A 13176-nucleotide genomic window follows, 5' to 3' on the forward strand; every position below is an offset into this window, starting at 1 on the left:
CATGGGTTGTTAGGGTGGTAAGCAGGCACCCTGGAAAAAAAGTAAAACAAAAGTTTTGGTAAAATTTGGTAATGGTTGGTAATGGTGTGTTGACTCCACCTCATAGCCATCTAGTCTCCTTTTCTATCAGGAGAGCGACCGAGTCCAGTGTACTGGATACCTGAGTGAAGTCGAGTTTGTGTATCTCTACCTGTCTGCAGTGGTTGGTTGCCCGCCTGCAACCTTTGTGAGTACCGTCATTCACTTGCTCTATTTCACATTAACAGTTTTGTCCTATTCTGTGCGCCTCTCCCCTCCCCCCCCCCCCCCCCCCGTCTTAATGAGTCGCCCTTAGCAGACAGGATGGAGAGTTTTGGTGACCCTGCCCCTTCCCATGTGACCTTGCCCCTACATTTTTTCCAGAGTAAAATGAGCCATACATTACTTTTCTCCTATGTTGCTGTCACTTGCAGTAGGTAGAAGAAATCTGACAGAAGTGACAGGTTTTGGACTAGTCCATCTCTCCATAGGGGATTCTCAGCAAGGCTTTTATTCTTTATAAAGGTATTCCTGAAAAAGGATTTAAACAATGATGCTGGCCAGCCAGTCACTTCTCTCAGATTTATACTACCTACTGTAAGTGACAGCAACATAGGAGAAAAGTAATTGATGGCTCATTTTACTCTGGAGAAAAACGTGCTTCTTATTTGTATATGTTTGCACATATTTTAAAGTTTTTCGCTGTAGTGCCCCTTTAACTAATGCAGCCTGATTGTCTGAAGCCTCCCTGTTTTTCCCTGCCACACCTCTGTTCGTCTCTGATTGGCCAATATTTCTCATGCTGAGACAATGCACTTTATATTGCAGAGCTTGGTGGGAGTGTCTGAAAACTGGTAGGAGGGCGGGCAATCCATACACAATCAGGCAGAGGAGAGTAAGGGAGGAAATTGCATCAGGATTGGCTTCAAAATAGACCATTAAAATGGAGAATCCTAAGAAGGATTTGCTCTTTTTTTACTATAGAAAAATCACTAAAATCAAAATGTTGACAATGCAATACATATGTTCTGTAAGTAGAGCAAGTATCTGTCTACTTATATATGGGTTTTTTTCTGAGATAGTATGGCTGACAGCTCTTCTTTAAAGTGTAATAGAGCATCTCATTTGGCATAAATACATCTTTATGAACATTATTTCACAGGATACTTGCTAAACTTGAGTTTGAATGGGGGATATAACCGTTACTAAAATCATCAAAAGTGCATTACCTTAAGTCAAGTGTCACTTTCAATATTGGACAAATATATATAAAAATATACAAAAACAAGTTTATAGTACATTATAATTACTAAGATGATGCCATTAAAATCTTGTGTAAAGTTTGGGGCAAAGAAAGCAGTTTAGAACTTTATTTTCTAGCCTGCCCCTAAAATAATGGCAGCTATATGCTATACGCTGATTGGCTGCTTTAGAAAACACATTGGGGCGTATTGATCATAGGTAGCAGTGCAAGGAAACTTGAAGCCAAGCTGGTGCAAAACAGGTACAAGAGTGTAGCAATTGCTTGAAGCAACCAATAAGAATGCTTGTTTGGCCACCTTCTTCATTTCTGCACCAGTCATTGCACTGGTTCTGATAGATCTACCCCAATGTCCCTCCCACCTGCCCCGCCCATGAGGAGCGCAGGCTCTGTAGTTTTGCCAGGAACTGCAAAGCAACCTAAAACTTCTCAGAAGTCTAAAGCTGGCAACGCACATCACAGTCATATTGTACAACATACTAAACTTAAACTCAAAGACACATAAATGAAATTATCTTACAATAAAAAATTACAACTGACTGGGAAGACAGTGATGATGATTCTCTCCAACTCTCTGCCAAACACGTCATTTTCTTTTAGAATAAAACAGAAATTATGATCATATATTTCAAAAGGCCATACGCTTTTCCTTTTCAAAAAAATCCAATATGTCTGATACGTATAAGTAACTGGATTAGGTTTTACCCTGGTCTATGCCTAAAGCCAAACATGAATACAAATTCTTGTTTTGTGAAGTGAAATAATGCCACTTTTTAGCCACACGTGTAAAAAATATAATTGGCTATAGAGGACATCATAAAGTAACAAAGCATACAAAGTTCAAAAAATCCTCAAGTGGATCTAGTCAAAGATGTAAAATATTGATCTTCATGAAGTAGATCCAGTACTTCATCCTCCCAACTGGATTTTGAGATTAGCCTTCTTGAGGTGGATTTCGAAGTTGGCCTCTGACATTGACCTAAGATTTGGCTTAGACTTGATTGATCCCTATAAAGCAGGTCTAAGATTTATCTTCTAGAAAGGACTTCAGCTCTGTGGACTAGATTTACAATCTGGACTGGGCTTTGTATCCATTTGGACTTCATGTCATGGATCCAAAACATTGTCCTGAAGGTGGAAACTTAATACAATCTTCATTAAACAGTACTCAATAATAGGGATGAATAGATTGTTTTTAAACAGAATTCAGTCTGTATGAATACTGCACAATTAATTCCTTTGAGGTGGGCGCACACATTCTCCATAACAAAGATCTAACGTGGTCTCCAAGAAACGGGCACCCATGACGTGATCCATCCATGTAGAGAATCAGAAGTTCCTCCTTCACTATCAGAACTTGTCATTCCCACCAGTATTCAGGGAGATGTCCGTGGAAAGGATACTTCATCATTCCTGAAAAAAAAAAAAAAAAAAAAATTAAGTTACTCGACAGCTTAAAAACAACATAATTTACTATAATTATACATAGAGAGTGTGGTTGGCACTACAGCAGGTTGGAATGTACTTGAGCAGGGAGCTGGCAGGACCCACTTTGCTTCACTCACTATGGTATGGTTGCGTGCTCTGATCGTGGCAACAAGACTGTGCAGGAAAGAGGAGAGAAGGAGATCGGCACTGCAGTAATCCATTTATTCCATAGTGAGGCACATCATATAGAGTAAACGTCAAAGTTCAAAGTGATGGTGAAATAACATAACAGTGCACTGTTAGCCTTACCGCTGTTTTGCGCAAATGTGTGCTTCTACAGAGGCTCTAATGCCAGCATCAGAGCCTCCGTAGAAGCGCATAGCTGCGTGAAACGGCCGTAAGGCTAATAGTGCCCAGCACTGGTATGTTATTTCACCATCACTTTGAACTTTGACGTTTATTCTATATGATGTGCCTCACTATGGAATAAACTGATTACTGCAGTGCCGATCTCCTTCTCTCCTCTTCTTTCCTGCATAATTTACTATAATTGCTCTCACTCCATTGCTAAATATGTACCTTCTGAGGTGAGAGTAATATGGAGGCTGCTATATTTATTTCTCTTTAAACAATACTAGTTCTTTAAGTGGCTTTAACTGTTCTTTAAAGTGAACTTTTACGAAAGATTTTTATGCGGAAAAAGCTACCCATGGCCAGTCCTGACGGGCCTGTCGGCAAAAACGAAACTAGCTGGTAGCGGGGGACCAGAAGATTAGTGAGTGGCTGCGAGGGCACAGGACTGCTGCAGGGGGCTGGTAGAAGCCCCAGGTGAGTAAAACTCATTTTTTTTTCTGGCTTAAGGTTCACTTTAAGTGGCTTTCAGATCAACCTCCCACTCGGAACTCCAGGTTCAAGAGAATCAATAAAGCTATGACGTGGTACAAACTGACATGCTTGAATAGAAAGTGTCCACTAAAATTTGACAAAATTTGGCTTCAATGGTCGGAGTATATGTCCTCTCACACACCTGACTCTGATGTCTAACTTTGTATTATAATGCATTTAATATGAGGGTTTATCCTTTGATATGCTGACTCTCTCCTTTTGATCGCACGATGCACTTAGGGCCCTTTTCCACTAGAGCGATTGCTGAATCGCAAAATCGTAAATCGCTAGTAATTTTAAAATTGCTAGGGTTTGCTAAATAACATAGGAACTGTGGTAGGTAATTTACACTACCGCGATTCGATTTTTACAAAAGTGCGATCGCGCCGCAGAGCAATTATTGCCGCGATTTTGCTATGCAGTGCATAGCAAAATCGCAATCGGGGGAAAAAAGGACTTTTGCTGAATCGCAATCGCTAAGGTTTAGTGCAAATCCTAGCGATTGCTAGTGGAAAAGGGCCCTTAAGGTGGTGGGGGCAGGTTGGGAGGGCTAGGGTTGTTGGGTATTGTTGTATGTTTTGGTGGCTTCACCAATGTTGTATTGTGTTTTAAAACTCAATAAAATTCGAACTGTAAAAAAACCCAAAAACAAATAATACTAGTTGCCTGGCTGTCCTGCTGATCTTTCAGGCATCAGCAGTCTCTGAATCACACACTTAAAACAAGCATGCAACAAATCTAGTCAAACTTCAGATCTGCATGCTAGTTCAGGGTCTACGGCCGAAAGCTTTAGAAGCGGGATCAGCAGGTCAGCCAGGTTATGAGCACTATTCAAAAGGAAATAAAATATGGCAGCCTCCATATCCCTCTCACTTCAGGTTTCCTTTAATACAGGGATTTGTAAAATCAAGTTTAAATGGAAATCTCATAATGCCTGATAAGAGATGGTGACAGACTTGATGTGACAGTTTTAGAGGTCCAGCTGTTCACCCTTCCCATGTGGGTGTATCTGCAGGACTGATTATACCCATACTGAGAGGAATACAATGAGAGGTCTTTGCACCGTGTCACAGAAAGCCTCCTTTCCAGGAAGCAGCAGAAGGCAGTAATTGTAGATTCCCGAAAGACTGCTAAACTTAGATGTTCCAGATTCCTCAACGTGCAAAACTATTCCCACAGCGTTCAAAAGAGAGATGAAATGGCTAAACCGTCCTGTCCTATAAAAGTCACCCACACGTTTTACACAGGATTAATAAAACCAAGCCACAGCCCCCACATCAGTGAAGACACAACAGGTACCATTGTGGGCAATGCAGTAACACAGGGCAGAATCCAGCGTGTTACATTGAGCAAGGTGTAGAATTTCAGCTTGGCGAGAGTCCAACAATCTGGAGTCATTTCACAGTTTAGGTCGTCTTCAAGTTTACTGTGGTCTGTCACAGCTTAGATAACCAACATCCACTGCAAAAGAGCAGCTGTAGCAACCAATAAGATGTAAGCTGTTGACATAAACCCCACTGACCTCCCGTCAGTAGACCAGAGCCCATTAATCTCGTTACCTGTATCACATGACTAGAGATGGCGACAACTGTCCAATGGGAGCAGCTTAGGCAAACAGCAAGGGGCAGGGACAATTTCTGTCTAAACTCACAATCTCTGGCGTTTGTGTTTAGCGATTGGTCGTGGAAAAGGACCCTCAGTGTTCTTCATATTAATTTATCACACAGTACATGGCTGCACACTATGCACACACATCCCTGAACAGAGAATGCGCTGCAGAGTGCAAATCACAGCTATGCAAAGTGCATAGTCTTCTTTAGCAGTATGCATGCTTTTGTGTTTGCTTAAGTGTTGTTGTAAGTACATTACTGGTGGTTAGCACTTTCGCCTTGCAGCACTGAGTCACTGCCTCAAATTCTAGCCATGGCAATATCTGCATGGAGATTGTAGCCAATTAACTTATCTGTATGTTTTTGGAATGTGGGAGGAAACCAGAGTGCCCAGAGGAAACCCACGCAGACACTGGGAGAACATACACACTCTGTACAGACAGAACCCTGACTGGGATTTAGGGACCTAGTACTGCAAGGCAAGAGCACTAACCATTAGGCCACACCTTGCACTGGTAAAGCACATTCACAGAGTACACAGTAGACACTGCTCTGGCGCAGTTCTACTCCCGTACTACTGTTTTCCATGCAGTATGTAAGTTAGTGTGCACCCATGCACCACTCTGTACTGAAGGGAACATTTCTCCCAGTCTCCAAAACCAGAAATAAGTTAGTAGTTTTCCCCACTGCTAGAATGGTCATATTCGTCTCTACATTTCACATGCTAGACATGATACAGTTACTGGGAGGACACCAGAAATAAGACACTGAAGATAGAAGAGAGGACACAGAAAGCACACAGGACTGCTCAAAAGGGAGCAGGAGGGAGATGGATCTGTCTGGAGCATGTTCAGACTGCAGCAACAAGGATTAAAAACAGATACAACTACGTATCCCCTGCACCAGGAATTAAGAACCAACTTAATTTATACGAGTTGATGTCAAATGTTATTTGTGGTTCATGTGCTGCAATGAAACATAATCCAACTAGTGCACAGTTCGGATAAGTGAACTCTATTAAATAAAGAAAAAGAAAAAAGTTTGCTTGCTTTCGCCACAGTGTTCACAACACATTCTGTTTGTTTTCATTTGTAGATTTCATCATTATCCTCTATAATAAAACCCTAAGGGACTTAATGCAGTACTTGAATACTTTGAGAGTAGATACTTCAATAATCATCTCTCACTGTAATCGATGGACTGACTGGGGCTCCTGGCAAAACCTTGGTTCTGCCTCACTGCTGATTCAGAGAGCAGCTACAGAGCCGCTGCTAATACAGATTAATGAAAATTCCCGCATTTAGCGCCCATGGTTGTAAAAAAAAAAAAGGCAGTTAAGGGTCGGAAGTGCTTTTGGGGTGTTAGTGTTGGGGATACTAAGATAGAAAAAGTTTAGATTTAACACTTAGGGTTAGGACATTAGAGGTTTTTTTAGAAGGGGTCGTGTAGGGAAGCAAGTTAACCACTTGCCGACCGCACGCTTATACCGTGCGTCGGCAAAGTGGCAGCTGCAGGACCAGCGACGCAGTACTGCGTCGCCAGCTGCAGGCTGATTAATCAGGAAGCAGCCGCTCGTGCGAGCGGCTGCTTCCTGTCAAATCACGGCGGGGGGCTCCGTGAATAGCCTGCGGGCCGCCGATGGCGGCTCGCAAGCTAAATGTAAACACAAGCGGAAATAATCCGCTTTGTTTACATTTGTACGGCGCTGCTGCGCAGCAGCGCCGTAAGGCAGATCGGCGATCCCCGGCCAATCAGCGGCCGGGGATCGCCGCCATGTGACAGGGGACGTCCTGTCACTGGCTGCACAGGACGGATAGCGTCCTGTGCAGCCCAGATCTCCCGGGGGAGAAGGTAGGAGAGGGAGGGGGGAGAATGTCGCCGCGGAGGGGGGCTTTGAGGTGCCCCCCCCCCGCAAAATGCCTGCAAGTAGGAGCGATCAGACCCCCCCTGCACATCATCCCCATAGGGGGGAAAAAAGGGGGGCGATCTGATCGCTCTGTGTGGCCGCGGATCTGTGCTGGGGGCTGCAGAGCCCACCCAGCACAGATCCAAACAAACAGCGCTGGTCCTTAAGGGGGGGTAAAGGGTGGGTCCTCAAGTGGTTAAAGTTAGGGGAGAGATGTTAGGATAGGTTTAGGCATTAGAAGGAATTATAATTAGGGAAGGGAGATTATATGTGGGGAAGAGGAAAGGGTTAGGCGTTAAGAAGGAGAAGAGCACTCTTCAAAGATGGCCAATTGACGGGAAACAAAAAATCCCCAACTAAAGTACCATCTCAATGCCTATAGTAAAATGTCGGTAACAGCACACTACTAATAGTCAAATGGCATGACCTGGCACAGGCGCCTGTTGGAAATGTACCCACAGAAGGAACTGCAACTGCAGTCAGCCAAGTCTATTAAAGATGAAGGGTCCGGGGGGAGGGGGACGTGCCTGTGTACAAGGTAGACAGTCACCCAATATAATCACAAACCATTAATTAGGATTCCGAATATCTACCATGGGTGGGTGTGTGGCTTAAAGGGTACAGTATTCTCCGCAGAATTTTTTTCCAGCTGGGTGGCATGAAAAAGTAGCCGGGTGGGTGAGATAAGAGAATGCAGAGCTGGCACTTCTCTGCTTACAACAGAGAAGGAGGTGAGCCAATGGCAGCCGGGTGCTCACCAAAACTAGCCTGGTGCAGCACCTGGCTAAAAGAACCTGGGGAGAACACTGCGGTACCCAAGGTGACATTTGCCATTGTGACATAGACGTGTATATGTACAGTGCTAAGCATATCAATAACTATGCAGTGTTCCTTTTCTTCTTTTTATTCTTGAAAGAGTTAAAAACATTAAGTATGCAAATGACAGTTTCTCTCTACTCGCACTATAGTGTAATCCGCACTGATTACAGCCATAAAACTCTTTCCTGGCAGAGAGCAATGGAGTGCAGAGAACTGATTGAAAAAAAGGGTCAACTGTTCTTATATTTTAGCTTCTGGAACACTGAGACTGTATCAGTTATACGAGACAGTACAACATAAAACATTTTTAGCTTTCTTAGGAGTAGGAGGATAGATACTATTGTTTATCTCATCTGTTTATTTTTCACCTTGGGTTTCCTTTAATACAAAAACCCCATTGTTCTAGTTCCAGGGCAGTGGTAAATCAACTCTGCTCCACTGTTTCAGAAGCAGCCCCGGAACCAGCTTGCAGCATGAAAGCCAGGCAACAACAGCTTGCCAGTATTTCGCTTGACGACAGATAAGCTTTAACATGAATGAAAGCGGAGACGACAACAGCTGTACAACGTCAAGTGCATTAGGTGCTCTGCAGTCTTGAAGGTAACAGCTGCTGCATTAAGACTTGACAATTTGCTGAACGGGCCAATCAGATTCTCTGTACATATGGGCAAGTTTAAGGTGCTGAGATGAGCAAGTGTCAGCAGCAGTGACTAAGCTGGCGATCAGAGCCTTCCCAGAAGCCCGGTACACAATAAGTTATTTGTTGTGCTTGGTTTGGAATGCAGCAGATGTTGCTGTTTATATTGGCTGACATGTCATCCTTCCCCATCTTATTAATCTTACTGGCCCAGTTGATGAGCCGGTGTGATAGCATCGATCTGATGAGGCCAAATCACCTGTTTATCATCCGGGGCGCAGGCAGGCTGCTCTTCCTCAGCTGTCTGACAGGCGTCCAGCTGTGAGAGATGAAAATGTATTGAAGTCTCTGGGATCCCTGCGCTGATACTGTGCATGCTGCTGCTGTGGAAGATTCCTGGCTCCCCGCAATCTTCATTTCCTGCTATGGGCTCCGGATGTGGCTCACGCACAGGGCTGCTATCGCTGCCAGGCACTGTTTGCATAAGAGGCCAAGTTTCTGCAAGCTCCCCGCAGGCCGAGTGTGAAGTGGGTCCAAAGAATGCTGGAATCATTTCTGCTGCAGAATCGGCGTTCCTGAAAAAGCAAAGATTAGCAGCAGTGACTTTAGAGTTAGGAGGGCGCCAATTGAGGTTCAAGAGTCTATCACATTACATATCAAACAGCCGTCCCGAGAGGGGAGCAGCACTTTAGTGTAGGATGGGGATGACTCGTACATTCCAGCTTTGTAGCGAAATACTCTTATAAAGGAAAGAAAATGACTCTACAAGGAGTAAGCTTAAAGGGACCCTTTAGTGGATGTAAGTATACAAATTCATTTCGATAGCTGGAAAGTGAAGAATTTACTAAAAGAACTGCTGTCGTTTCTGACCCTGTAAACATTTTCCTTTTGCTAATCCTTCCAGCTGAAAACGGATCTGAATTTTGACCATGGCACAGTTGGATCTGCCCACTCCCTCTGCTACCACCTCCCTCACCCCCTCCCATATGATGAATCACGCTGTCCTCTGCTATTCTCAAGCTCACCAAACACAGCCTTGAACACTCAGAGCAGCAGTTTTGTCTCTGCACACTGAGAGCAGACAGCATGACTTAGGCTTAGTTCCCATTAGAGCGGATGCAAAACGGGCATGGTAAGCTCCATCCATTTTGCATCCGCTCGGCTGTCCACTCAGCTTGCCAGTACCCACGTGTCCCTCGGTTCCACTGCTGCAGATTCCTTCGCTTGGACCCTCCTAAAGTCGGTACACAGACTGGAGACCGGCAGGGGCACTCCCCATAAGAGACAATAGACCAATTCTCCCTAGCCACATGTATAATTTTCATAGGTCCACCATGAACCAATAAGAATCCTCCCAGTTTTGTTATTGTGCAACTCAATGGTGAACCCCATGCTTCTGCTAGCCACCGATCTGTTTCCCGGTCCGAGCAGAAGAGTCAGCAGTAGCGGAACCAGAGTACACGTATTTGCGTGACGGTGGTGGGCAAAGCGGACGCAGCGACCAGCCTAGTGAAAATGGACACTGTTCATTCCCATAGGCTTTCATTGCATATGTTTACCTTCTGGTCTAGAAAAGTGCGGAAAGCTCGTACTCTGCTTTCCATTAATAACAACATAGAAAACTGATCCATTTGTTAACAAGTGGAAGCAGATCTTATTCATAACAATAGGATCTGCTTCCTGTGCTAAGCAGACATTAACCACTTCCCAACTGAGGGGTTTTACCCCCTGACCACCAGAGCAATTTTCACCTTTCAGCGCTCCTTCCATTCATTCGTCTATAATTTTATCATTACTTATCGCAATGAAATGAACTATATCTTGTTTTTTTCGCCACCAATTAGGCTTTCTTTAGGTGGGACATTATGCCAAGAATTATTTTATTCTAAATGTGTTTTAATGGGAAAATAGGAAAAAATATGGGAATTTTTTTTTTATTATTTTTCAGTTTTCGGCCTTTATAGTTTTTAAATAATGCATGCTACTGTAATTAAAACCCATTAAATGTATATGCCTATTTATCCCGGTTATAAAACCGTTTAAATTATGTCCCTATCACAATGTTTGCCGCCAATATTTTAGTTGGAAATAAAAGGTGCATTTTTTTTCAGTTTTGCGTCCATCCCTAATTACAAGCCCATAGCTTATAAAGTAACAGTGTTATACCCTCTTGACATAAATATTTAAAAAGTTCAGTCCCTAAGGTAACTATTTATGTATTTTTTTTAAATTGTAAATTTATTTTTTTTTTAATTACAAAAAAAAAAATTGGGGAGTGTGGGAGGTAAGGAGTTAATTTTTTGTGTAAAACAAGTTTATTTGTGTGTAAAAAATGGTTAGGGTGTAGTTTTACTATTTGGCCACAAGATGGCAACATTACCAATTTGTTTCATGCGACCTGCAAGCGTCCTTCCGGACGCTTGCAGGAAGTAGAAAGAGGCTGGGACTTTGTTATTTTTTCACAATGATCGCGCTGCTCAGCCGAGCGGCAGCAGATCATTGCGGGGCTTAGATCAACGAACGGGAATGGATTTTCCCATTCGTTGATCTCTGGGCGAGCGGGCGGCGGCGTGTTTACTAGCGGCGGGCGGCGTGTTTACGAGCGTGAGCGCGGACAGCGGCGGGAGTGCGCAAAGTACGGATTTCTCCATCCCTGGGGGTGAAAGGATGGAAAAAGGGGCGGAGAAATCCGTACGCGCGGGGGTAAAGTGGTTAAAAACACTTACCGAATGGGCACTTTTTTTAACAAGTGGGAAATGAGCTTTATAAGAAGAAGGACAGTCAGGAGGTAAGGAGCAGAAAGGGCGGTGCTATAGATCTTACTAATCAAGCATAAAAATCAAAAATCAATTCTTTATTCTTATCTGGTAAACAAGTAATAAGGATGCTAACCAGGCAATCCTAAAGTTAAAATCACTATGACTTTTCTTGTTGATAAATGATCATTGCCCAGTTTACCTGACTCTTATTTGGTACACAAAAAGGAAGTTGCAGGGCATGCTGGGTTGTCCTTTTTTGCTTCTCTATTTCCCCTTAGACTTAACTAATGCAGCCTGATTGGCTGAAGCCTCTTTCCCTCCTGTTTTCCCCTCCCACACCTCTGTTCCTCTCTGATTGGCCAATATTTCTCATGCTGAGACAATGCACTTTCTATCGTGAAGGGCGGGCAAATCAGGCAGAGGAGACTAAGGGGGGAAATTACATCAGGATTGGCTTCAAAATAGCCACACTTAAAATGTGAAATGCTAAGAAGGATTTTCTCTTTTTTTACTATAGAAAAATCACTAATATGAAAATGTAGACAATGCAATACATATGTTCTGCAAGTAGAGCAAGTATTTATCTACTTATATATGTGTTTTTTTTCTGAGATAGTATGGCTGACAGCTCCTCTTTAAACCCTGTACTTGAAGCACTCTGAAACCTGAGCTGGTAGGGCTGTTGATCATGCCACTACAAGTCTTGGAGAAAAGCAAAAGCAAAGAAAAAAGGCGCAAGACCAACTGCACAGACGTGTTTGAATTTTCTGGTACAACTGAAGATACAAGTGTGTTAAAAAGCACTTACCCATCATATAGAGTGCTGTGAGACCGGAACACACAACCGTTTTCTGTGCTGTACGTTTCCTCACAACAGAGCGAGGGAATCAAGTGAACGGGACCTAGAGGCAAAACAAGCAAACATAAGTCCAGGCTGAAGACTGGAGCAATCATCGGTCATCTGTGTTTCATTATCTGGTTGTCTGCAGGGCTGGATTCATGCTTTGAGGAGCTTAGCCAACTGCCTTGTGCTCAGCACCAAAATCATGAACATGCAATTTCTTTTTATGTTTAAAAAAGAAAAAAAACACAGCAAATGCAACTTTCCCAGGCTTTGCTCTGATGTCAGTCCTGCACATGTGCTTCCCAGAGACACAGCACAGAGTGATGAGGTAACACCGAGAATCTACTCCACGGGGATCTGAAGGAGGTAAATTCCCTGCCTATCAGCTGTTCCCTTTCACCGGCCAGGTGTTAGCTAGCGCTCAGCACAGGAGGCGGACAGGCAGCCCCCTCATTGAGTTGCATCATGATGATTGTCATCCTTAGATGCGCCATGAGACCTTTTTTTTTTTTAGTTTACCGAAATTCTTAGCAGGAGAAAACACAAACACGTTTTATAACAAGTGGGTTCAGGAAGGGGTAGCATGGCGGGTTTCCCCTTCCCCGCTCCCCCGGCGGGGAACTTATTTCCTTGCATTCTTCCGCTCCCCGTCACTTCCTGTAATGCCGCCCTCTGTAGTTCCTTGGGTGGCATTGCAGGAAGTTCCTCGCTCGGCTTACATTTGAATACTTTAATGATTTTATCAATGAAACTGGCTGGAGGGGGAGCAGGGAATGGGGGACCCGGGTGAGGGGGACCCCCTCCCCGCTGCTGCCCCCCTTCCTGTCTGCTACCCCCTCTAGCATGGTGCCCCCCCTCCCCTGGGACACAGAAAACAGATCAATTTCTGTGTAAAAAGGCGGAGGACAAAGCAGCTGGCCTCAGGACCTGAGGCAACCGGCTGCAGCTAAGAGGGGACAGAGGTGACACATGGGATGAAACAAAATCTAAAAGGGGAAGGGGGCTTGGG

At 43.9% G+C, this 13176-nt stretch overlaps 1 protein-coding gene across 2 annotated transcripts in view; it reads right to left on the reverse strand.

Annotated features, from left to right (window-relative positions):
- Nucleotides 1–302: 302 nt before the first annotated feature.
- The window catches only part of TNFRSF19 (TNF receptor superfamily member 19), a 106571-nt gene continuing 93697 nt past the window's right edge, over nucleotides 303–13176 (reverse strand). For both annotated transcript variants that reach the window (XM_068266944.1, XM_068266945.1), the window contains exons 8-10: nucleotides 12132–12225; nucleotides 8824–9139; nucleotides 303–2692 (exon numbers count right to left, since the gene is read on the reverse strand). In XM_068266944.1, coding sequence (XP_068123045.1) covers nucleotides 2687–2692; nucleotides 8824–9139; nucleotides 12132–12225 — 416 coding nt within the window. In that variant the 3' untranslated portion in view covers nucleotides 303–2686. The remainder of the gene's footprint in view (nucleotides 2693–8823; nucleotides 9140–12131; nucleotides 12226–13176) is intronic.

The sequence above is a fragment of the Hyperolius riggenbachi genome, chromosome 2 (genome assembly GCF_040937935.1).
Source record: "Hyperolius riggenbachi isolate aHypRig1 chromosome 2, aHypRig1.pri, whole genome shotgun sequence".
In the NCBI taxonomy this organism is placed as follows: domain Eukaryota; kingdom Metazoa; phylum Chordata; class Amphibia; order Anura; family Hyperoliidae; genus Hyperolius; species Hyperolius riggenbachi.